The sequence below is a fragment of the Eucyclogobius newberryi genome, unplaced genomic scaffold, assembly GCF_026437365.1.
Source record: "Eucyclogobius newberryi isolate DKJ021-1_F unplaced genomic scaffold, fEucNew1.0.hap1 SCAF_5, whole genome shotgun sequence".
NCBI lineage: Eukaryota > Metazoa > Chordata > Actinopteri > Gobiiformes > Gobiidae > Eucyclogobius > Eucyclogobius newberryi.
Genome location: NW_027316167.1, coordinates 21,039,531 through 21,064,127, shown reverse-complemented (window position 1 = coordinate 21,064,127; position 24,597 = coordinate 21,039,531). Strand labels below are relative to the sequence as shown.

Here is a 24,597-nt window from a genome sequence, read left to right as displayed (position 1 = left end):
TCAGTACACATGTAGCACACTGAGGCCTCAATGAGCCCCCAGGGATTCTTGACAAGGTCAGGGCCCCAGAGACTAAACTCACAGGGCTACAAAGAGACCAGCACGCAGCAGCCTGGCTGTGCCAACAGGAGGCGCTGGCCGGGCCCCTTTGTATGTTCAGTGAAGCATGGATTTAGTGGTATTCCCAGACAGCGCTTCTTCCCTGCGGCTGCTCTGCTGTAGAGCTAAGCTTTGCTACAGTCTGAGGGCCCTGGTTCTTGGGGGTATTCCCTGTGGTCTGAGGCTGCCGGAGGGGCTCCGGTGTGGAGCAGCTCTGGGACTGCTCAGGCCTTGGGGGCCTGGAGCTCAGATGGGGCCTACAGGGTAAACTTTCTCACTCAGGGAGCAGAAAAGCACACTCCACAAAGACAGAGGGAAAACACCTTGAGAGGAGTCTGTCATGAAGGCAGCAGCCGTCCTATATTCCCATGAGGATACAAGGCACACAAACACACTCATAGTGAAAAGAACCAACATGCACTAAGCTTTAAACTGCCTCTGCCCTCAGCTATCTTTCATCTTCCACAACCCCTCCTGCTGTCTCCTGCTCTACATGAGGATGTTCATTTCTAACAGGATTAGACATATTTCTATCATGTGAGATGTCAGATCACAAACCAACACAAGAGCCCAGGGGAGCATAGGACAGGAAAGAGATAAAACAAGAGCCCAGCATCACCCCCATCACCCACCATCCCAAAGGTAACCAGATGCTGAGATGTGGAGAGAGAGGAAGGGCCACAGTCAAATAGAGCGAGATCTGTGTTTTTTCCAAAGACATCAGTCTCATTGGGATAGGACTGTCCCAAGCCAATGCGAACTCCAAAAACAACTCCTCTGTGGACCTCTTTGACTGTAGCCTTTTAATGAACACTCTATCAAAGAGATGCAGAAATGAGGCTGTAATTGTATCTGAACCATCCAGACCCTATCCTTTGGAAGCACTTACAATTACTTACCAACTCACTAGCTTTATGGTTGCTAAATTAAAATATATGGCAGTTTAAGGCCCTCTCTCTAATTGTGTAGCTATTAATGTGCAATTTCCTATCTACACAGACCTGACAGGACCTCAATAAGTCAAAAATGATAGATGAGCAGAAGTAGTTGTTAAAATTAGGAAGTAGGACTTTTTCTACCTAATCATCAATACAATTCCAAAATGTGTCCAATCAGCAAAGACCCCTAGCTGTAGATTAATGCAGTTCTTCAAGCGTCATTGTACAGCACATAATCCCTTAGCAGGTATTGTATCAGATACTTAAGGAATATAAGGAATATTTTTGGACTTGTCTGATAATAAGTGGTGACAACAAAAATATCAGTTTGAATTTTCTAACTACACAATTACTGTAAGAATTTCAAATACTTTCACCCTTTATGTGCATAAACTTGTATAAAATGTGTACTATTACGAAACATAAATAAATGTAACTTTGAGGACCTGTTATGGAGCTCCAAAAGAATGGGTCAGGGCATAATATACAATCGGCTACAACCCCCAGAAGAGCAGCACGACGGGACAAACGATCAAACAAGCAATTCAGGCTTTGCTGTTAATTGTTTTCTGAGTAAATGGCACAGTGCTATAAAATGCTATTTAAAAAGAAGATTGTTGATGGACAAGAGAAGATGATTCTATAGAGGAGGAGGAGCGTAAATCAATTCAGACGTCCAATAAGCTCAACTTTTACAAGCCTCATTCTCGTGCTCTCTCCCCCGTGTTTTGTCCCAGGGGCTCATTATTATTAGTCCAAAGCACATGATGTCCACAGACACTCATATGAGAGACGTCTGAAGTCATTATGTACAAACACTCCCCCAGTGCCAATGATTAAGAGGCGATCAGGAGCGTCAGGGGCCGGCTGTTAAGCATGACCGCCAGGCAAATTTAGACCACAGACCTCGCACATGCAAACACATATTTAGCTCATTTACATGAATATGCATAGGCCAATGTATGTTAACCTTCACTCATACATTGTTTCCGTGTACTAAGATGTAACCTGACATATGCCAGAGAAGATTTTCACTATTTAGCTGCTTAAAGCAAAATTGTATAGGTTTAAATATTATTCTAAAGGGTTATTAAAAGGGGGGTTTTGCCAGCACTACTAGCCAACAGCCAACAGAACTGAAATAGTAGCTTTTCTTCTTTACTCCAAATGACGACACCCATTAAAATAGGAAAAGTTCAATCGCAAGAACAAATAAATGCCATTTGAAAAATATATTTTCAATCAACTTTTTGATTTCAACAGCCTATTTTATTTTGGTGCAATAAAAACGTATTCCATCCCTTCTCGAGCAAATTCCCTCAAGCAGTAGTATTAATAATATTTGTAGACGACAGTATTAAAGAGAAAAAAACAACTTGGAGACCATTTTTAAAAACTGAGATAATTGTTTTTGCAAATGAACACAACACTTTCAGCGGCTTTGCCTGACATTACATTGATCTAACAAAACTGAAGTATAACACATCCCACACATTCATAGGTCTGACTCTTTCCTTCTTCTAATGAGTTTTATTACATTGGTCTCGCTTGACTTGCCCCACTAACTGGCACACATATATCCATATGTTCCACATGAGCAGGCAGAAGGGACAGCCTGGGTGGCAGCTCGACTTTCTCAGTTACATGTAAGAGTCCTGCAACAGCCAGCAGCAAAGGCAAGTCAGCCCAGCTTCATCTCTTCTGTTCAGTCAGGACAGTGTGCGAAGAGCAATTACTGTGGAAAATATCTGAGTCCTCATAACACTCAATGTCATATAAGCTGTTCTTTTTAAGCCCCACTTCTACGGTTTTCGGTCTAATCCTTTTTATATACCCTTTCTTTTGATTAGAGGAAAAAGTAGTTTACTCCAAGCTGCAAAATTTGAATAAGCAAAATGTTTATTATGAATTACCAAACTTGCAGAAGTTGTGAGAACCCCAGAAACTCATTTAAAATGTATGGTATGTAGAATTTGGATTTCAGATTTAATAAACATGACCATCTTAAAATATATTTATTAAAACAAAATAAAATTACATTTGGGTTGCCAGTTCAGAAGCTGAAATCCAGTGTGTTTAAACTTACGCATCCTCTCTGATCTGAATGGTCACTAAAGCCGAGCACCTGCACCAATCCTGAACCTGTGCAAGTGCAGCCTCTGCAGCTCAGTGAAGGAAGTCCGGGTTTCTGACATGGCCTGTGCATAGTGTCTTTTTTAGAGTGTAGGCTACTCTACCTTTAAATTAATCTAAAACAGAGACCCACACTCAGGATATGGGAGGAGAATCCCAATATTTAATTTAAACACAATAAAAAGTGTAAGATTTCTACAACAGGTTTAACAGTAAAAGTTAAAATTGACAAGTAATCACATGTAACAGAGGCAGACTTTAGTAGATTCATAAAACAAAATAATAATTCACAGGCAATTCACCACAAATGTGTGCAATACCATTACTTGAAATGTTTTCATATCTAAAATAAACAAATCAGAAACATCTGGCAAGAAAAACAAGTAAAAAATTTTCATGCCTTTGACACTGTCCCAATACCTCTTATAAATAAATAAAACAGTCATTGTTGGAGCTGCAGTTTCACATTAAAATATTCAATTTCCCCATCTACAGATGCCAGAGACATGACTAAAGGCACCACAGTTGATATCCCTGTCCACTTAGAGCAGTTTAGTCCCTGAATGTCAGAAACATGATCTATAATGGCAGCCTTAGTTTAGAGGGTTGTAGTGGTAGGACGAGGCCAGACTCGCTCTCACTCTGAGTCACAGTGTACTTCTGTGTCCGTGGAGGAGCCTGATGGAGGTTGGCAAAAAGAGTTCAATGAAAATAGTAATTTCTTCTCAAAGCTCATCGTGGTTCCTGGTGAGGTCCTCTCCATAGTTGGTAGCTTGGCTCCCCACAAACATGTTCCAGTTGTCAAGGATTTCTTCCCTTGTCAACAATTGATCCTAAGTACCAAAGAAAAATATTAATTTTATTCCAATTCCTGCAGCATGTATGTTGTCATTACAGGTCAATCTTTACAATGTATCCCATTATTGACACAACTTTATCATTACCTTGTCCTGGTCTGACTCGTAGACCAAATGCCTGGCTTCAGCCAGAGCGTGGTCGTAGTCTAGAGGCATGATCCAGTGGCGGATTTCATCCAGGTCCATTTTCCCGTCTTTGTTCAGATCTCTAAAGTCAGAAAACTGCTCTCGCTCAGTTTTGACCCATTCCGGCTCAGGGCCGCCTTCTTCATGAGCGAACATATCCGCTGAAGTGAATCAAACGCAAGTAAAAGGTTAATGGTGATCACTTAACTCTTTAAATCAGATTTGAGTCGGGTTTTGAACTCACTAATGTACTCATCCTCATCCACGTGTCCATCACTATTTCTGTCAATATCTTCCAGGGTTTCCTGCATTCAAAACAAGTTAATGATGTCATTATAGCGTCAACACTAAACCGACCTTTACGTATTGTACATACAATACATGAAACACGTCACATTGAATGATGTGTGCAAATGGCATTAGACTAATATTACAGCTGGGCTGCCATATTAAGCCCAATTATGGGCATTGTCTGCTGATAGAAGCGTCACCTCTGCATCCTCACATTTGCAACCTTATACTTATAAGGAAAGTTCAAAAGATAAAATAACGCCGACCATAGTTATTTAGGCACTAATTCAATTTAAAAAAAAAAAAAATCTTCGGAGTCATTAAAACTTCCTTGTTGCCACAGAGACGTTAGAAAGTACATGAACTAGGTAGTTTTATATGACTTACCAGAACCACAATATCCTTCATGTGGTCGAACTCTTCTGGATGAAGAAAGGCTGTGAACTCCTCTTTGTCTGCCACATTGTCATTGTTCACATCAACGGTTTTAAACCTCCTTTCATCACGGGGAAGCATCTTCTTAAAGTTGAACTGATCTGATGCATCCTGAAATTCTTCTGGGTTGGCTACGGGATAATAATACATTTCTCACATTAGAGCTCAATACATTTCTTGCATCATTTACTAGCAAAAAATACTTACCAAGGTAGTATCCGTAAGTTGCTTGTTTGTACTCATCCCATGAAATTCTGTTGTCTTTGTTGAGGTCGTAGTCTGTCCACACCTTTGCCACATTTTCATACACGTAGCGTTTTTGGGCACGCTTTATCCAGGCCTTCAATTCAGTAGTACTTATAAGGCCATCTGCGTCAGTGTCAATACGGTCCACAATTTTACTGAAAAGGATAGGACAATTGGGTTAATTTATAATGTGAAATTCTGCTCATGACTAAGTTGAGGTTTTGGTTTTTAAGATTTATTGACAATAAATATGAACTAGAGAGCTCTGAGCCACTAAAACGCACATTTCAATTCCCTAATTCCCTCCATCGCACTACTTCACGTTTGTAATCTTTGTGCAATAGAATTTATAACATTTTAATGACCTTGTATACAAATATTTCTAATTCGCACACAGAAGGCCTGATGTAGCATTATACACATCAATAATGTGTTAAGGTGTTGCCAACCAGATCAACATAAAATGGGACTAGCTCTTTAAGAATGTCTGTAAACAGTATAAGCCTAAAATACAAAATAAGTATCCCTGTAATTCCCTTTGGGCATTATAAAACATAGTAGATAAAGAAATGTCAAAAACTTGTTCAACTATTTCACTAGGTCCTAGAAAGTAAATGTACAGCTTTGGTTGGAGGAGAGCTGACAAGAGTTTAGTTAAAGAGAAGAAAAAAAAGGCCTGGAGGTGAAATGTAGCCTATTCTTAGTCATGGTTTGCCACGTTGGGACGTTGGAGGGACCCGCCCACTGCACACCCAACAACTGACTGATAATGCCATCTCGCTGAACCCGAGGGCCTAAACGTATAAGAAGTTTGTGTCTGTACTTGGATTACTACTCCCAGTCACCCACAAGCTCCAATACTTCATGTCAAACCTTACCAGATACATTTGGTTTGAATATTGATGTAGATTAAAGCTCACGTTTAAGAAGTCTGCACAGAGTTCTTGTACTATAATATCAGAACTTACATTTGCTGGCATGTACATTCCCTCACGCAGAGTTAATTTTTAATGTTTCAGCACGCAACATACACGCAAACAGGCGCGTGAGGGGGTGAGGCGTGTGTGCGTGACGGGGTGAGGCGCGCGCGCGTGACGGGGTGAGGCGCGCGCGTGACGGGGTCGCGCGCGCCTCACGTGTTAATTTTTAATGTTTCAGCACGCAACATACACGCAAACAGGCGCGTGAGGCGTGTGTGCGTGACGGGGTGAGGGGCGCGTGACGGGGTGAGGCGCGTGTGTGCGTGAGGGGGTGAGGCGCGTGTGTGCGTGAGGGGGTGAGGCGCGTGAGTGCGTGAGGGGGTGAGGCGTGTGTGCGTGAGGGGGTGAGGCGCGTGTGTGCGTGAGGGGGTGAGGCGCGTGAGTGCGTGAGGGGGTGAGGCGCGTGAGTGCGTGAGGGGGTGAGGCGCGTGAGTGCGTGAGGGGGTGAGGCGCGTGAGTGCGTGAGGGGGTGAGGCGTGTGTGCGTGAGGGGGTGAGGCGCGTGAGTGCGTGAGGCGTGTGTGCGTGAGGGGTTGAGGCGTGTGTGCGTGAGGGGGTGAGGCGTGTGTGCGTGAGGGGGTGAGCCGCGTGTGCGTGAGGGGGTGAGGCGCGTGTGCGTGAGGGGGTGAGGCGTGTGTGTGCGTGAGGGGGTGAGGCGCGTGTGTGCGTGAGGGGGTGAGGCGCGTGTGCGTGAGGGGGTGAGGCGTGTGTGTGCGGGGGTGAGGCGTGTGTGTGCGTGAGGGGGTGAGGCGTGTGTGTGCGTGAGGGGGTGAGGCGCGCGCGCGTGACGGGGTGAGGCGCGCGTGACGGGGTGAGGCGGGGTGAGGCGCGCGCGCGCCTCACCCCGTCACGCGCGCGCGCGCCTCACGTGTTAATTTTTAATGTTTCAGCACGCAACATACACGCAAACAGGCGCGTGAGGGGGTGAGGCGTGTGTGCGTGACGGGGTGAGGGGCGCGCGCGCGTGACGGGGTGAGACGCGTGTGTGCGTGAGGGGGTGAGGCGTGTGTGTGCGTGAGGGGGTGAGGCGTGTGTGTGCGTGAGGGGGTGAGGCGCGTGAGTGCGTAAGGGGGTGAGGCGCGTGAGTGCGTGAGGGGGTGAGGCGTGTGTGCGTGAGGGGGTGAGGCGCGTGAGTGCGTGAGGCGTGTGTGCGTGAGGGGGTGAGGCGTGTGTGCGTGAGGGGGTGAGCCGCGTGTGCGTGAGGGGGTGAGGCGCGTGTGCGTGAGGGGGTGAGGCGTGTGTGTGCGTGAGGGGGTGAGGCGCGTGTGCGTGAGGGGGTGAGGCGCGTGTGCGTGAGGGGGTGAGGCGTGTGTGTGCGTGAGGGGGTGAGGCGCGTGTGCGTGAGGGGGTGAGGCGTGTGTGTGCGTGAGGGGGTGAGGCGCGTGTGCGTGAGGGGGTGAGGCGCGTGTGCGTGAGGGGGTGAGGCGTGTGTGCGTGAGGGGGTGAGGCGTGTGTGCGTGTGAGGGGGTGAGGCGTGTGTGTGCGTGAGGGGGTGAGGCGCGTGAGTGCGTGAGGCGTGTGTGCGTGAGGGGGTGAGGCGTGTGTGTGCGTGAGGGGGTGAGGCGTGTGTGTGCGTGAGGGGGTGAGGCGTGTGTGTGCGTGAGGGGGTGAGGCGCGTGTGTGCGTGAGGGGGTGAGGCGCGTGTGTGCGTGAGGGGGTGAGGCGCGTGTGTGCGTGAGGGGGTGAGGCGCGTGAGTGCGTGAGGCGTGTGTGCGTGAGGGGGTGAGCCGCGTGTGCGTGAGGGGGTGAGGCGCGTGTGCGTGAGGGGGTGAGGCGTGTGTGTGCGTGAGGGGGTGAGGCGCGTGTGCGTGAGGGGGTGAGGCGCGTGTGCGTGAGGGGGTGAGGCGCGTGTGCGTGAGGGGGTGAGGCGTGTGTGTGCGTGAGGGGGTGAGGCGTGTGTGCGTGACGGGGTGAGGCGTGTGTGTGCGTGAGGGGGTGAGGCGCGTGTGCGTGACGGGGTGAGGCGCGTGAGTGCGTCTTACCCGAGCATGTCCTTGCTCTCCTCTGGCGTGAGCTGGTCAAATGTTTTGGCTTCGTCTTTGCCCAGAAACGCCTCGTGGTCAAACTGGAAGCTTTTATTATCTTCGTGGGCTTGTCTCATGGTCTCTGGGTCGTGGAGGACTCTTTCTTTTCGCACCATGGGCTTCCCACTCACCACAGCGGCGCACAGAAGGAGCACGGCCGAGGCGAAGCTGAGGACCTGGACCTCCATGAGTCAGAGATGGGCCGAGGGGTTCTGAGGTCGAGGCTGGTTCTAGAGTTGGCCTGCGCTCCACAGCACCAGAAGCTCTAAGAAGAAGCTATTAGAAGAAGCTAATAGCCTCTTCCTCGCGTCACCTGCGACACAGTAACTGCCCCTCTACGCGACACAATGTAGCGGACCAACAGCGCGAGCGCCAAACACCAGACGCGCACCTGGGGCCGCGGTTACAAAACGCATGAAAACGCCTCTAGAGCTCACGAACCATTTGGGCCAGTAGCTTACTGTCCCATTTCAGAGACGGGGATGCGACCGAGCCGGGAGATTTCCTGGCGTCTCTGCGTCACGCGTACGCAGCCAATCACGTTCCCCGTTGGAGACTTGGACCAGCCTTATTTCCTGCCAGGATCCCCGTTATTGGTCAACGGGAGGTCGACCAGAATAGAAGTTTTCAGGCGCCACGTTGCAACTGGGTTCACATGAGTGAGAGTGGAGTGAAAACAGAAAGAAACGCTTATTACAGACCAGACACATCTGATCCTATTGACTTTCACAAGGACCACTCTAGATGGGGAGTAAATATGCTTGTAGAATATGTTGGATTAGAGTAGCAGCGTTTTTGAGGATAGTTCAAATAGTATATAAGTATATAAGTAATACAGAGCATAGTATTATTCTGCTATAGGATTACTTAACCCTGAAAACCACTGAATAGAACAAACCCAAAGATAAGTTTCTTGTAGCTTCTTGAATTAACTCATAATAGGGCCTAGTCGACAGAAATGTTGCCTGGCATGTCCAGAATTATATAGCTCTGTATTTGTATACATAGGGAACATATTGAATGGAGAAGTGTGTATTATTTGAAGCACTTTTCTTGCTGTTAAAGAGAGAATTTAAATTAAACTTCAATAACAACCAGCGTATACAGTGGTGTGAATAATTGTGATAGACGCTTGATTGCAGTTGTTGCTGCAAAGGGAGGCCCAACCAGTTATTAGGTTTAGGGGCAATTACATTTTTACACAGAGCCATGCAGGTTTGAACTTGGTTTTCTCTTGATAATAAAAACATTAATTTGAAAATTACATTTTGTGTTTCCTTGTGTTGTCTTTGACTAACATTTATATTTGTCTGAGGACCTGACACATTTAAGTGCAACAAACATGCGTAAAAAAAAAAACACACCACTGTATGTCCTCAGGCCTAAATGAGTACTTTTGTATCACGATAAATACTGACAAATACAGAAAAATACACACGCCAGAAGCTTATTTGTTGTTGTAAAAATGGTTGGTTGGGTTATAATTTAATTTTAGTATACTGTATTACAAACCTATTGGAGACTGGTGCTGGTGGTCTCATCATTTGGTTTGGTTGCTTTTTACATCAAGGGACTTTGTGGTTTTACTTTATGTATTATGCCCTAATATTTTATTTTTAAAATCACTCAAACAACAAAATATTCAGGTGAGAAGTATTCAATGAGAATGAATTATTTTCCAAACTTTTACTGTTTTTATTATAAATCACTCATACATTATCACTCATACATTTTCACTCATGCATTATCACTCATGCACTTTCATTCTTACAGGTGGATACAGTTTTGATGTTCTTTCAGCCAGCACTTAAGTCTGAAGGTGAACATTTTTACCTCCGAGATGCACTTTATTTCAGGGGGTGAGGAATTCCAGAGTTTACAGCTCTTATAGGAGAAGGATTGTCCAAATGACGTCCTGCTCTGTGGGATTTTACAGTTTTGGTTTGAGGAGCCTCTTGTCACTCTGCTGCTGCTGTTAAGTCTCTGTATAAATGTACTGAGCAGTTCAGGGGCCAAGTTATTGATACTTTTGAAACATAATTTAAGAAAACACAGGTTAGTGTAGCTTTCAAAACTTAAAGGCGTAATGGACGATTTTTTGGCCCAAATCTGAGTCTCATTTCCTCGTGGCGTGGACTGCCGATTAGTCCTGACACGTAACAATTACAAAACGCACCTACCGCTCACCTGCAGCCGCGTGCGGCTCGTCCCCAGGAAAGCAGCATGTTTCCGCGTCTCTAAGCGCACTGATCTATCATAATATAGTTCCCTCAGTGTACGGGACAAAATGAAGACGGAGAAAGACAGTTCGAGCTGTCTCAGAAGAGACGGAAATCTACGGGAGACGAGAGAAGCGATCCGTCGCGCTAATAAACAAACGCACATGTTTGTTTTATCAGTCCGCACGGGGGAGTGCGCATGTGCACTTCCGCCTGAGTTCTCAAATTAGCTAAAAAACGTCCGGATTGGTTCTCTTTCCATAATTTGTATTACCTGCTTGTAAAGTGAACCGATTTTCTTTGTGGCTGAGGGAGCTGCCTGGGCCCACGCTGTCATGCAGTATGAAATGTGAGAGAATATCATAGCGTGCATGTACAGCAGGGCCGTTTGGTTTGTTTAAAACAATTTAGATTTCTTTGTATTGTTTTGGATATTTTCTTAATGTGTTTGTCAAATTTTAGTTGGGGGTCTAGTACCAACCCAAGATATTTGAATTCATCAACCAACTGTATTTTTTCAGTTTGAAGATTGATTTGAAATGTATGGTCCAGATTATTTATTTATTTATTTTAATGGAAAAACACAGAGCGACTGTCTTTGTAAGATTTAGAACAAACTTATTTTGAGTGAGCCACTGACTAACCTCAGCCAGCCATGCATGCAGACAAAATCTCTGCTGCCTGCTCTGGAGTCTTGGCGGGTGCATAGAAAACAGCATCATCTGCATAAAGATGGCAGCAGACACTTGGACAGATCAAAGGCAGGTCGTTTATAAAGGGACTAAACCGGTCCCAATATGGAACCCTGAGGTAGGCCCATACTGATGTTTAGGAATGAAGATTTGTTCCCAGCCATCTTAACACACTGTTCCCTACCCTGAAGAAATGAGAAAAACCAACCCACTGCCTCAGGGGAGATGTTAAAAGAAGACATTTTGCATAAAAGTAGCCTCCGTAGAGCCTATAGCTTCAACACTGGGAGAATTCCTTCATATGATAGCTTATTATTCTTAGTAACCCATGTTAACTATACAGATCTATTTTAAAGAGATTAAAAAAAAAAAAAAGGTTTACTGCCAGTGTCAGTGAATGAAACTATAAAACTAGGAGCTTGCATCAGCAATATAGGTGTAAAATAAAACAATTATTATTAATAATAAACAATCTTCCTCTTTTTATTACCAAAGCCATGGCGCTATCGCACCTTATCCTCTCCTTTGCTTTACAAATAGGGGCATTATTGCAAATTTCAATATTTTGGGCAAAGTTTGCTCTGCCGCACAAAGACCATAGTACTTTTTTTTTTAAATGTGGATGGATGAGTCTCAAAAATTTGAGTTTAATCGAGTTACCACCCTAGGAGGGATTCATAAGTATAAAGTGTAAACATGTTAAAAGAGAGAGAGGGATTTGCCCACTTTCCCATTGGAATAATGTGGGAGTTTTCTGTCATCAGTACGGCTGTACTGTAAGAAATATGGGTCTCATGGACTTTTTTCATCGGGACACCAATACATAATTTTGTGCCAGATTTCACAAAATTTTGAAATTTAATTTTTTTACTCCCCATTTAACATTTAATTTCACTCTGTAGGAAGCAATATTACCACAAATTACATTTTTTCACTTCAAGTATGTTTTGGGGAAGGTGTTTAACAACTTGTCCAAATTTGATGCAATTTGGACTTTGTATGTGCAAATTACAGCAAATTTAAAGATTGAGACATTTCGTAATTTCTACCTATATTTTGCAGATTCGCAGGTATCATAGTCATTTGGATAACTTTTGATGCCCCACTCTTCAATACCATTTTCACAAAATTTCTGCTTTTTTGGGCCAATGCTCTTGGAGGAGTTTGTAAAAGTATGACATTTTTTCAAACTGCGGAGTCATGCTTAGCTAATTTTGATCCAATATGGCCGACATTTGGTTGGTTGGACGACATTGCCGTAATAACATCAGGGACAATCAAACCTATTTCGAGGCTCGGAGGCTTCGAGCTTTTATTATATCTATGAATGACTTTTTGCAGATGTTCTGATAAGTAATTTGCTCACGCTTGAGTGTGACAAAAAGTGTGAGGATCAGCTTGTACAGTTTTTCAGTAGCCTATGGCTGCATGGACTATTAGCATGTCTGCAGGAAGCTCTGACTAATCAAACTTATAATGAACTCTAAAATGAGTTTGTAGTGGGAGTGTGGAGGTGGCCTGTTTTATAAACTCCATGTGACATGTTTTCAGCAATACAGAGGAATTCATGTGGGACGGGCCTGGGATCATAACTATACGACGACTTAAAGAATCACATTACTCAGATTCATCTCAACAGGCTGTAATAGGAAGTAGCAGACTCTGTACCCTGGAAACTACTTACTGACACTGCCGTGCCTAATCCTCCGTCATGGACAGGGGAAAAGTGTATTTTGCCATTCATCATTAGCATAATAAGCCAGCACATGGCACTTTGCTGCTTTGCATAAATAGTACACCCCGTTTATGATTATAAAGGGGCCCTGGGGCTAACTAGCCTCTTTATTTAATTAATGAATTGTTAATGTATTTAAATGAGTCCTGCCAGGTCAAATTGAATCATTGTGTTGTGTGGAAATTATGTAATTTCAATTTCCAACGTCCCTTTTCCCCCCTGTTAAATATAGAAGTTACAGTAATGGCTGAATGTATGTATGTATTTATTTATATTTATTTATTTTGTTTGAATACAGTAATGTTAGAAAGAGCATTAGAAAGTAATATTGCTTGGTTTCATTATATATTTCAATATGAATTTCGGATTTGCACTAACATTGGTGAACGACCCAGCCTTAGATGGAGCGGCTTTCAACATGAATATTTCAATAGGGTGGGGGATGGAGGGGTGGAGGGTGCATCTCCTGGGGTGTTCTGTTAACCATGACATTACACACCCACTGGAGAGGGCGTTTGTTTAATGTAATTAAGAAAACCCTATGGTGGGAGACACACAACATCAGTGTCCACAATGTACAATACTATTCAGATGTGGCCTCTTGATGCCCTTTTTTCCATAGCATCAGAATTTGTACATAATAACATAATATAAAGGACATAAACAAACAAGGTCGAGTTCCTTCATGTTCTATGAACCTCACATTGCCCAGATAAACTCCTGCGTTGTACAGCGGTGACATAAATAGATAAATATAAGAGAAGATTCACCGAAGATCGATGTTGGTTGTCACATTTTTTAACTTCTTCTGAATTCCTTAAAAAACATACATCTTAAAAGAATCTATTTCAACACAAGGCAGAAGGTTAAAGTATGTACCAGAAGATTCCATCAATTGTCCTGTTTACTACTATTTCAAAAGTTATTGAAATAGAATTTTGAACCTGATCTTGGCGTTAATTGTCCCAGTGGTATTTTAATGGAAAAAACCTTAAATGTATTTAAGCCTTGGTTTTAGTTTTATTATTTTCATTTAACTTTTTATTCAGCAATACAACACATTTTCTGAATTAGCAAGAAAACACAAGTGTAAATTTATTTATTTTTTAATTAAGATTTGATTAACATCAAACATCTTTAGTGATCAATAACTATAACTTTTGAACAGCAGAAGAGGAAGTAAGTTGCTTTAAGTTTCTTCCCTGCACTGAATTGCATTATAGATACAATATTATGTAAAAGTGACCAACCAGCCCTCTCGCTTGTGATGCGATGCAGTCTCAGCTGTTGTCATGTGTAACAGTCAACCCCAACTGGAGTTTCTGTTTTTATAAAAACATTTCCTGATTGTAGCCCTTACCCTGCCTTTATGCATTGAACATGCATTCAAATGTTATGATAAAATTTCAGAATATTTTACTACAGCTTTGTTTTCAAATGCACTGTTCACAGCCCTAATAGTTTAATGAAAAAAAGATTTTTTTTTCCAATCCCAAGGCCAGAGGAAAAAAGGAATAAAAGCGCTGCACAATGAAGCAGGTTTGTTTCCCGCTTTTAACAACCCCCCAAAACATGAAATGCAAAAGGAAAGAAAAGAGGAACAAATTGTGAAAATAAGAAGATATAAATTTGACAAAACAATGCAGAACAATTTCACACCACCTACTCCCACTCTTTTGCCTTTCTTGTTATTTTCCATAGTTATAACTCACTGGCTCTACTATTGAGGACAGATTAATAAACTTCTCATCGCTGCCATATAGGAGAATAGGAACCTTTGCTCTATTTAATGACAACTGTAAAGTGGAGGCAATCATGGGACGCCTCTCGTGACATTTCCCTGCTGCTGCCCGGTCCACTTATCTTACACAAATGGCTGTGCCAGGCCACTATCGAAATGAAGCGTTTTCCCCGAGTCATTACGTCTGTCACTGGGACCATTTCCATGTTGAAAAATCTGAAACAATAAACGACGCCGCAGCCTTTAATAACTGTGAAGGAATCATATTTGGAAAATTGCATTGAAGCAATAACCTTTTCTCCCTGTAATTAGATGACAGAGAGGTCCTGGTTTTAATTAAGTCGGCAATTTATAGTTGAGCAGCCATACCTCGGTGTGCTGATTGGTATAGGAGGGATCACAGAACAGCGTTTCCCAGTTTGAACAGATTTGATCTAGTAATTACTGTGTTATATGGCAAAGGCCGAAGCCAAGCCTTTGAGTCAAGTTGATGTGGCGCTCCGTCAAGCATGGCCAGGCTTCAAATGTGTGGCAAGCAAGTATATCTGTCTGAATAGGTCTTGAAAGGGGGTCATCAACAGAAGACGTAATGTTTTAGGAGTCACATTAAAACAAGATAGTGGATGTGCGGGGGCCCTGTGGGTGTGTGAATGTCAGTGCGAGAGTGAAAAGAGGAATTGTTCAGGGTCAGACTCATTTTCTGCTGCGTCTTAATTGATCCTCTTGGTCACTGTTAAAGAGGGGGAGGTAGAGGGAGCAGAGCGTAGTCTTTAAGGATGCTGTTCCAGGGCCGTGTTCATAAACAAGACAATTTACTGTCAATTTATGTCCTGACAGGTCGTAATGAAGACCATGAAAAGAGGATTAGCCCACAGACTGTCCGGGAGACTGTGACACGGTGGGATGAGATGGATATGAGCTGGATATGAGATGTGAGTAAACAGGGGCAATTGTTGGTTTGTTTCTTTGTTTGTTTCTTTGTTTTTTCATTGCACTGGCACAGTGCCTGCGCACCTATACCAGGCTTTGAAGTAAGAGCATTTTGATTTAACATGTTAATTATTTGCATAAATACATTTAAATTGTATTTGATTGCTTCTGTGGAGAGGCCTCTGTACTCAAATAGTCTAATTTAGAGTCCCAGGGGCCCAATAAGAAAATTGGGTTAATTAAACCTTGTGGACATTTTAAACTGGGGATCTGCGTGCTTCAGACTGCCCCCATAAAGGTCACAGTAAACACAATCCATGCAGCCCTTAAAGGAGTCACAACTTCTCATTGAATCTCCCTCTTTTGTTAGAAATCCCTGTCCCCTCAGACCAAACCCCCGAAAGACACACAATATTTACAGCTAATACTTCCAGCTTTAGGGTTAGATTTGTCCATAAATCCGTGATCCAATAATGCCCTGCCTGAGACAGTCTGGTGCTAAACGCCTGCCACTGGCCACACATCAGTGGTGAGCGCTGTGTGTCTGTGGGCAGTGGCTGCACAAGTGTGGCCTGTCATCTTTGGGGCAATGTTTGGACAACCTTTTTTCTTTGACATTCAGCGATACAACATTACAAGATTTCTTTTTTCCTAGGGTTTTGCTTTTTCATTCATCAAATGCATCGTATAAGAATTAAATAATAACTCATTTGGGTTAAATGCAGCTTAAAACAGCTTGCCTCATGTTGCTATTCCTTCTCTTTATCACCGGTTAACAATTTTATTTATTTAAGACATCATCAGTGACACAGTTTTGCATACAAAAAATGTATGAAAAGGAGCAGAAAAGATAGATCTTATGTAATCTGCCCCCCTTTTCAACTTTAAAACACATGCATTTGCATTTAGTAACATACAAAAATACATTGCACCATTTTAACTGCAACAACCACTTATTGCGATAACGTTTTTGTACTTCTTAAATGCCATTGTTGTTCTTTATGCGTTCAAATCCTGCACAACGTCTTACTTGCAAGGTGAATTTTTAATTTGAGGCTGGGACTGACGTTTGAATAGGAGTGGCCTCAAGAATAGTAGTGGCCACTTAAAGACACCAAAGCAGATGCTCAGAATACATCATAAAAATATAATCAAATATGTCATAAAATATATCATAAAAATGTCAGTAACCAAAAATTACAAATCAGTAAAGATCAAGAGATAAAAAGATTAATTCCATAAATTGTAAGTAAAAATAAAAGTATTTTCAAAGCAATGCTTTCATCCATTACCTATACTATTAAGACAACAACAGAAGAAACTTATGAATGTGTAATTGTTGTAAAAAAAGTGTAAAAAGTGTAAATTGTAACCAAGTTACTAAAGCCATTATTTGTCCCTATGGCACTCTAGTTCCTCTTAAAACCTTAGTGACAGAGATCTGCCATGGTGCAATCTGGCCTACACATACCCATAACACCTGGATGACCCCTACAGACGTAAGTGGGGAAAAAAAGTCCACATCCACTCTTCAAATCAAACCTTCTTTTTGCGTGTCAACTGTGCTTATCGCGGTGCTGACTAAATGTGACCTTCTCAACTTCATCACAAGTAATATGGTGTTTCTTGTAACTTCGGAACCCGTTCTCCTTGTAACTGCAGGGTTACACCTCACCACAGCAAAAGAAGAGGATCAGGCCTGGTGGTTGTAGTGGAGAGCTCTTGGCTGCCTTAGTGCCGTGGTTTCCCCTGGGCTGTCGCGTGGCTCCTGTCCCCCCTCCATTTCCCTGCAGCTGGAGCTCGAGCAGAGCCAGATGCTCCATGGCTGCACCACCCTCTGTCGCCCCTCTCCCTCTCTCCAACAGGACCGTGCCCAGAGAGGGGGATGACAAACGCCTGTGCCTCCTCTTACTGACGGATTTGGACGACCTGACTCCAGCCCTGCTCTGTTCCAACCGCCAGCACAAGATGTTGACTTAATGGAAGGGGGTTGGCTGTGGAAGGGCCCATATGTGTTTGTATTGGGAAAATATGGCGCTGGATCTCTGTGTATCTGTGTGTTGAGTAGCAGCGTGTGTGTAATTGTGTGCCTGTCAGTATGTGTGTGTTTTTACCTAGCCCAGACTGCCTACATCCATCATACCATGGCATTCTGGCAGAGAGCGCGACTCAGACAGCTTCACTAACACACGATCAGTTAAATTGCCTGTTAAATTGTCCCAGTCCGTAGCTTTCTTAGGTGTAGATAAAACACTGCTCTTAAAGCTTGCACTTAAAGGCAGAAATTGGCAAGTAAATGCCAGTCTAGAACAGGGAAGACAAGGTACTTTCATAACAAGTCATATCACTTATAGACACGTTTTGGATACAAATCAGACAGAAAGACATTTGCATTCATGTTTCCTGTGTAACATTTATGGTCTTCTGTTTGGTTCTGTTTATGAGTTTCAATCCATGGAAATGGTCCTCTGTCGATATAGCAATGAAGCAATTTGAATGGGGAAAGTTCCTGACAAAATCCTTCAAATCATGAAACAAATATTTGCCTGATACCAATGAACAACATATTACTATTGTTAAAAAAAATACATGGACATCACTTAAACAATTCAGCCATAAGGGTCACAAGCATTGATGAACGAAGACTGTTTAGAAATGATCTCAGACATAAATGGCAAAAAGCCTTACACAAAAAGAAAAAAATGAACAAATGAAAAAACGAGAGATCAGGTTTCCATTCTGGAGGTGTTTTTTGTCACAGTGTAAATAAGTTTTAAAATGTATAGTATTGCACAGAGCACAGTAACAGCCAATGCGATAAACTTGATATGGTATAGTCCTGTTTCTGGAAAGAACAATGTAAAAACAACAAAGAACAGGATTTTGATAGAAAAAATATGTAGTATGTCACACAATTATTCTGAATTTTGAAGGAGGTTTGAGCAAATAGCAAATATCTATTCATCAAACTCTATTTTTCTGCTATAGTGATTGAAACTGTCACAATTCAATAACTTTGACATTTCTCTCTATCCATTCACTTGGAAAATTAAGTCTTATTGAGCTGGAAGTCAGATATATGCAGCTGTAATCAGCAGTGACTATGAAAATAGGTGGGTTAGTCATGGCTTCAGGTCCACATTTAAAAGCACTCTCATTAACTGGAAATACCAGCAGTTCATCTCCACAAATTGTGACAACCTCGAGCAATTTTTAATGCTGAAAATGTAGCAACTTGGCCAAGCTTATATATATATATATATATATATATATATGGGTGTAAAAACATTACTAAATATAAGTCACTAATCTTTGTAATGGGAGCAGTGACTATATTAGTTTTAATGTAAAATATGGTGTGTCCTCAATTGGTTTTGTTGTGCAAGTTAATATTTAAAGTGTTTACTCTAATCAAATGCTCCCGGTTAAGTGTGGGTTGGGTTTTTATTTTAAACCTGATCCTATGTGGTCATTTAAGGGTATTTTTGGGCTTCAGATAAATACATTGACACTGCACAGCGTGATATAGTGAAATATTTGACATAATTTGAGGCTATACATTTGAAGTTCTTTTTTTTTTTCTTAAAAACGTTTGTCCAGTTGACATAATTCACTTTTTTCTTGCTATGGAATTCCTGGATGACATAGACACCAATTAATTGTCAAAAATGTTGGTCAATAATGTGCACATAAATACCAAACAGACACATGAGCATAGTCTTATTGTTAAACTATGTTATAGTCTGGACTGGTAATTACATCAATCCAATATATTAGTTCACGGATTATTTTCCCCGTAGAAAAGAGAAATTTATTTTTCAATTAAAAAGTGTGGATGCGGATCATGCCACAAGGGGGCACAGAAGCTCCACATAAATCCATTCACCGTCACTGCGCATCAGCCAACTTTTATTTGTTTATGATTTATTGACATGTATTATTATTGAGGGAAATTAGCATAACAATACATGCAGGCATTTCCCCCAAACTCATGACATCATATTAAGCACTAAAACATCGGATGAATTTAATGTATGTGATAACTCGCTACTTATTTGAAGGAGAGGGAACAAAACTATGGAAACTAAAAGCATATTGTTCTTTAACAAATATCTCCCTTGTTCTACATTGAAAAGAGAAAAGCCATTAAGGTGCACGTGCATGGGGTTGTGAAGGAGCCCAACCTAAAAGCGTAGGCTTCCTCTAGTGGATGGAGCGCAGGCAGGGAACTTTGCGTGGGGTTTTGGCTAAAAGTCGACCCATCTGCTTGACCATCTGAAGACGAAACTTTCACAATGCAACTTGGGAGGGACTGGGAGTACTTCACTGGGTACGTGTGTGCGCACGAGGGACTAACCTGGCCTGGGCAATAATGAATATTCATGAGGAAGACACATTTAGAAATAGCGCATAGGAAGCACTGACGTTAGGCCCTTCAAATAAAACAGGCCTGTATGTAAGTCAGAACGCTCTCAAATGAATGGATGAATCAGGGCGCATTATAAAATCTTAAACACGTTTACGGAAGCTTAAAAGAGAATAGGCCAATAATAATGGAGGGCATTCCTGAGTTGCCATCTTTCGTTTCGGACAGTCACGTGTCACTATCTGTAGCTTTACTCTTCAGCCTTCACACTAATGCAGTCTGACTGGAGCTTTCTTTCTCGACAAAACAGCTGCCTACAAATCAATAGCTCACACGTCAATGAAATATGACAACAAACACAATGGGACAGACAAAACGTGTTACTCAGCCTTGACTACGAAATACTTAATCGTGTTGTATAATTATGTAAGTTAGGCCTATATTTATTTGAGATTTAGGCCTATGAAACTGTGATAATAGGCTTTGCTGTTTCTGTGCATCAATGTAATACGTCTAATCTGCTTTCTTTATTCAATCTTATCGTCATGCGTACTTGCGTAGGCTGTAGGGTTACATTTTACTGCACCGACGCAGGAGGAGGGTTGCATCTGTTAGGGTCCAATGTTAGTCTTAATTACTGGCCTTCATGTTCTCCATAGCCCTCAACGGTCTTTAATTAAAACCTTGATTAGGGGGGAGGAGGTCTCGGGCAAGGCCATTACCAGATGGGTTTCCAGCAATAATAATAAAGACTTTATCTGCTGCTGCTGCTGCTGAAGCTGCTGCTGCTGCTGCTGTGAGCCACAAAGAGCGCAGTGCAGCCCGTCCGTATCAAAGCGCACAACAGAAAGACCTTGTTAATTACGCCGATAATTACTTGTCTAATTACGGTTCGTTTGTGATTAGATTTAGAAAACGTTCTATACAAGGAGTCTGTAAGGCTTAACACTGTATAGACAGAAATGTGGCGTGGATACACAGTGGGGTGCTGCTTAATAACTGCTCTATAAGGAAAAGAACTCAATCAGATCAATAGAGGAGCGATGACCCGGACAAGATCTTTTTTTCCCTTGGTGATGTGCTCAATAATGTAGGCTATACGTTGAAAGGTAGAGGTCGTCGTCAGAAAAAGTCACAAATGTGTTGTCAAACAAACAACTCTGACCACCTTTGGGATGTTGTAAAGGCGATATAAAAGCTTGGTTTGTAAGAGGCTTAGAAAACTTTGTGTTTTAATTCCATTAGAATGAAATGTTCGGATTGTCCTTATAGTCTACAGTATTAAAGTGTCACAGCCTCAATACAAAACGTAGAATAATCCGTTCAATTATTGTCAAAATATAAAATGTACAGAGAACAGGGTCTGTCATGCAGACGGAGGCGGGAGGGCGGGAGGGCCGAGGGGATCTTGTTGCGCTATGCGTCCATTTTCCAGGCGGTTTGCTGTCGTTATTGCCTGATTTAGCGCGTTGTTTTACATTGCGCGTTCTTCTGTGTGAGTTCACGGTCTCTATTGCATCTATTTTAACATCTCACGATGATCTGCAACGCCTTTGGCACATTCGGGGCTCAGCGCGTCTCTTGCTTCCAGCTACAGGAGCATCTCTGACCAATGCTTTTTCCAGTTTTGCTTATTATTTTTTTCGAATTATATCCCGTTTAAATCAGGAACGAGGATGGTCAACAAAATGATGTTATCTTCCGTTTTTCCCAGAAGTGCGTGCACCTTGCCCTGTGCACGTGCAGAGGTGCCTGCTGGGTAAATACCAGTCCTCGCGCTCTGCAGCAGGTGCGCGTGGCCTCTGTGCGCCAGCGTGACCCTGAGCAGCAAAGTGCCAGGAGCCAGGTGATGGCATTAGTAAAATCATGTCTATTTTTACTCGTACCATGCGTCCTCCTTCTGCGTCAGGACACAACAGCGCAGGGGGATCTTTACAAATGCCATCCTGTCACCTGTCACTTATAAGAGCACTGAAAGAAACCGAGACGAAATCCAGCACAATGAATCAAATGAATCATTACAAGCTTAGGTTCAAGACGCAACACGAGACCTGTCAGGTGATCATGTTGGACATGTTTGAACGAGATCTAGGTTTAAGGAACAAAACATGCGGACAAGTTGTCAGTGTTTTTTTTTTCTTTTATGGCGTTGTGGTTTTAATACTTTCATTTAGGAATGTGTGTTCTTATTTTGGACCTTTAAATCTAAACCAAGGAAAATAAGGAAAATGGTCTACAAACAGCTTTGTAAAGCCGAATAGGATAGGTCTTCTTCTTCTTCTTCTTCTTCTTCTTCTTCTTCTTCTTCTTCTTCTTCTTCTTCTTCTTCTTCTTCTTCTTCTTCTTCTTCTTCTTCTTCTTCTTCTTCTTCTTCATGTCATTAAGATAAAGCAAATTAAGGACATTTTTAAATTAAGGACTTTTTAGTTTTCCTCGCGCTGATGACTGAAGTTTATACTTTGTTCATCATAAAAGCGGATAGTTGGGCTAGAAAGTCGATTTGTTCTCAACAAAATAAAAGCAACAGGACAAAGCGCAAGGTCGGTTCTGTCTCTGAACCGAGCCATGCTTTAGTTGTCAGCGGTGTTGTGGTGCCGCTGAATCCAGGCCAACGCCCTTTAGATGATGCGTAATTTACCTCACTGTGCGTAATTAACTGCGTCGCTGCCATCAGAGCCCAAGTCCCAATGTGTGTAACACTTTATTTTGAACGCTGCAATACGTTTCCATTAAATGTTATTAAGGCGTGGGGAGTGACGAGCTCTCATTTGTCTTGTCAGGGCATCTGACAACCTCGTTAGCTCCCATTTTCTCCTGTCAGCTCACAGCGCGACACGGACACTGACTTCAGCCACTCCTGGCAAGTGACTGATAAATGCGCCTACTCAGCCCTGTGCCAAACCGCCGCGTTATTGTGGACAACACTGTGCATCAAAATCAATCACGGACAAGCTTGCGTGGCAGGTGTCATTCTTCTATTTCCTTCCTTTGGTCCGTCCTACTGTCACTCTCTCTAGTCTTATTCATTACATCTGGTCTTTACAGCCTTGAATACACGCCACGTGGAAAGTCTAGAACATTTTCTGGAATAGCCTACATTATGATTTTACTATTTTTTGACCAAAAAAACTCCTTACATCATCATTACATCATTAGCTACAGATTAAATTCGCCTCGTTGCACTCTCACATCGAAGTCGAAGATCCAAGTCCGATTTGTCACGTTGAGCCGAAGTGAATTACTAATATACAAGACACGTCCCCGTCCACTCTGGATCATTTTCATTCGAAATAAACTTTAACATAAACTCCTGTGGCATTGTGATCAAGTATTATGCATGGAGACAGCGATAATTAGTCATTTATTTATAGTGTATACCTTCTTTTACATACAAACTGAGCTGAATATATCCCCTTCACTTAATAAAGTTTTGTACAGACTTTTGAGTGCACTTTCAGAAGAAACCGTTTTTAATCCTTGAAAAGCACAATAGTTTCCTATCTGTGTGAGTGAAAGGAGCGTGGCGTGGTGCAGTGTGGTGACGGTGCAGGGAAAAGGCGGCTGGACAGATTTGTCTTTCCGCCTGATCTGCTTCTGGAGAGCGTGGCTGTGTGGGAAGGGAAAAGCAGCACCTGGCTCGACCGCTGTATCCCCATCTCGTTTTATTGACAGCCTGATAAGCGGGGAGCAAGCCGTGTGGTTTCCAGCGTGGATGTCGAGCACCCTGCTGCGTTGCACAGTATCAAAGCTTCTTAATGGCCATGCCTCCAAATAATGGCCCCCAGAAAAGTGGTGAGTCCACGGACTGGCCTGTATACCTGCGCTGCCCTGGTCTCTTCCTGAGAGACGCGCAGCAGAGCGGTTGCCCATTTACTCAGCGTCTTGTTCAAATTGACACAAACATCAGAGGTTGTGAAAGAGGAGCGTGGGCTTTTAGTCTGCCTGAGTAAAATAGAGAGCTCCATAATGACTTAGGGATGACACGTTTATGAGGCTGGGGGGATAAAAAAGACGTGGGACGGTCACAAACAGGATAGCTGCGTTTAAGTTTATGGTTAGAGGACATTTAAAAAACGTAATTATGCTGGGTTGTGTAATAAAACAAAAATACCAGAGACTATAAAGTATTTCCCCGTACAATGGGGCTTGTATACCTGTCTATGACTTGTTGCGCACTTCACTCACACTTATTTTATGATGAACCCAGCACTTCTAATTCCACTCACAGCCACCCCAGACCATTCACTTTGCAGAAAATATAATAAACATGCATAACATAACATAACATAACATAAAATCTGTTTGTAGTTAACTGGTGTTGACCTGTGTCACCCATAAATGTAAAAACTGACTTTACTTGGTGTAATGTAATTGTAGTAGTCAAAATCACTGCCCTACTTCACGGGAGCAATAAATAAAGTGTCAAAAGTATTTATATGTGTTATGCATGTGCACTTAACCAAAGGGATGCTTTGGACAACATCTAATGGAGTAAAACTCCATTAGATGTTGTCCGGATGAGGAGAGGGAATAAAAGCTGAGGATTTTTTTGTGTTAAAATACAGTTTCAAATCAAGGATGGAGACATTGTACCATGTCAACAGTGCGCCCTGCAGCCGGGCAGTAAACAGCAGGCCGGTGCGCTCCACATGGAGCTACCTTCACGCACTTCCCAGTTCACTGCTCTGTGTCCTGTTTCAAGGTATGACGTCGATCCATCGCTCACCAATCACTGCCAGCGCCGGGGCGGATACTGAAGAGAAAGTTGTGGGTAAAGAGCTGCAGA

The 24,597-nt window shown here is 42.7% G+C and overlaps 1 protein-coding gene across 1 annotated transcript; it reads right to left on the bottom strand.

Annotated features, from left to right (window-relative positions):
* Window positions 1–3,391: 3,391 nt before the first annotated feature.
* On the bottom strand, window positions 3,392–8,485 carry rcn1 (reticulocalbin 1, EF-hand calcium binding domain). Its single transcript, XM_072465298.1, has 6 exons — window positions 8,087–8,485; window positions 5,087–5,280; window positions 4,832–5,010; window positions 4,398–4,458; window positions 4,115–4,314; window positions 3,392–4,003 (listed from the first exon to the last, which is right to left on the bottom strand). Exons 1-6 carry the CDS (start codon window positions 8,314–8,316, stop codon window positions 3,896–3,898), a joined length of 972 nt encoding a protein of 323 aa, XP_072321399.1. The 5' UTR covers window positions 8,317–8,485; the 3' UTR covers window positions 3,392–3,895.
* Window positions 8,486–24,597: the final 16,112 nt, after the last annotated feature.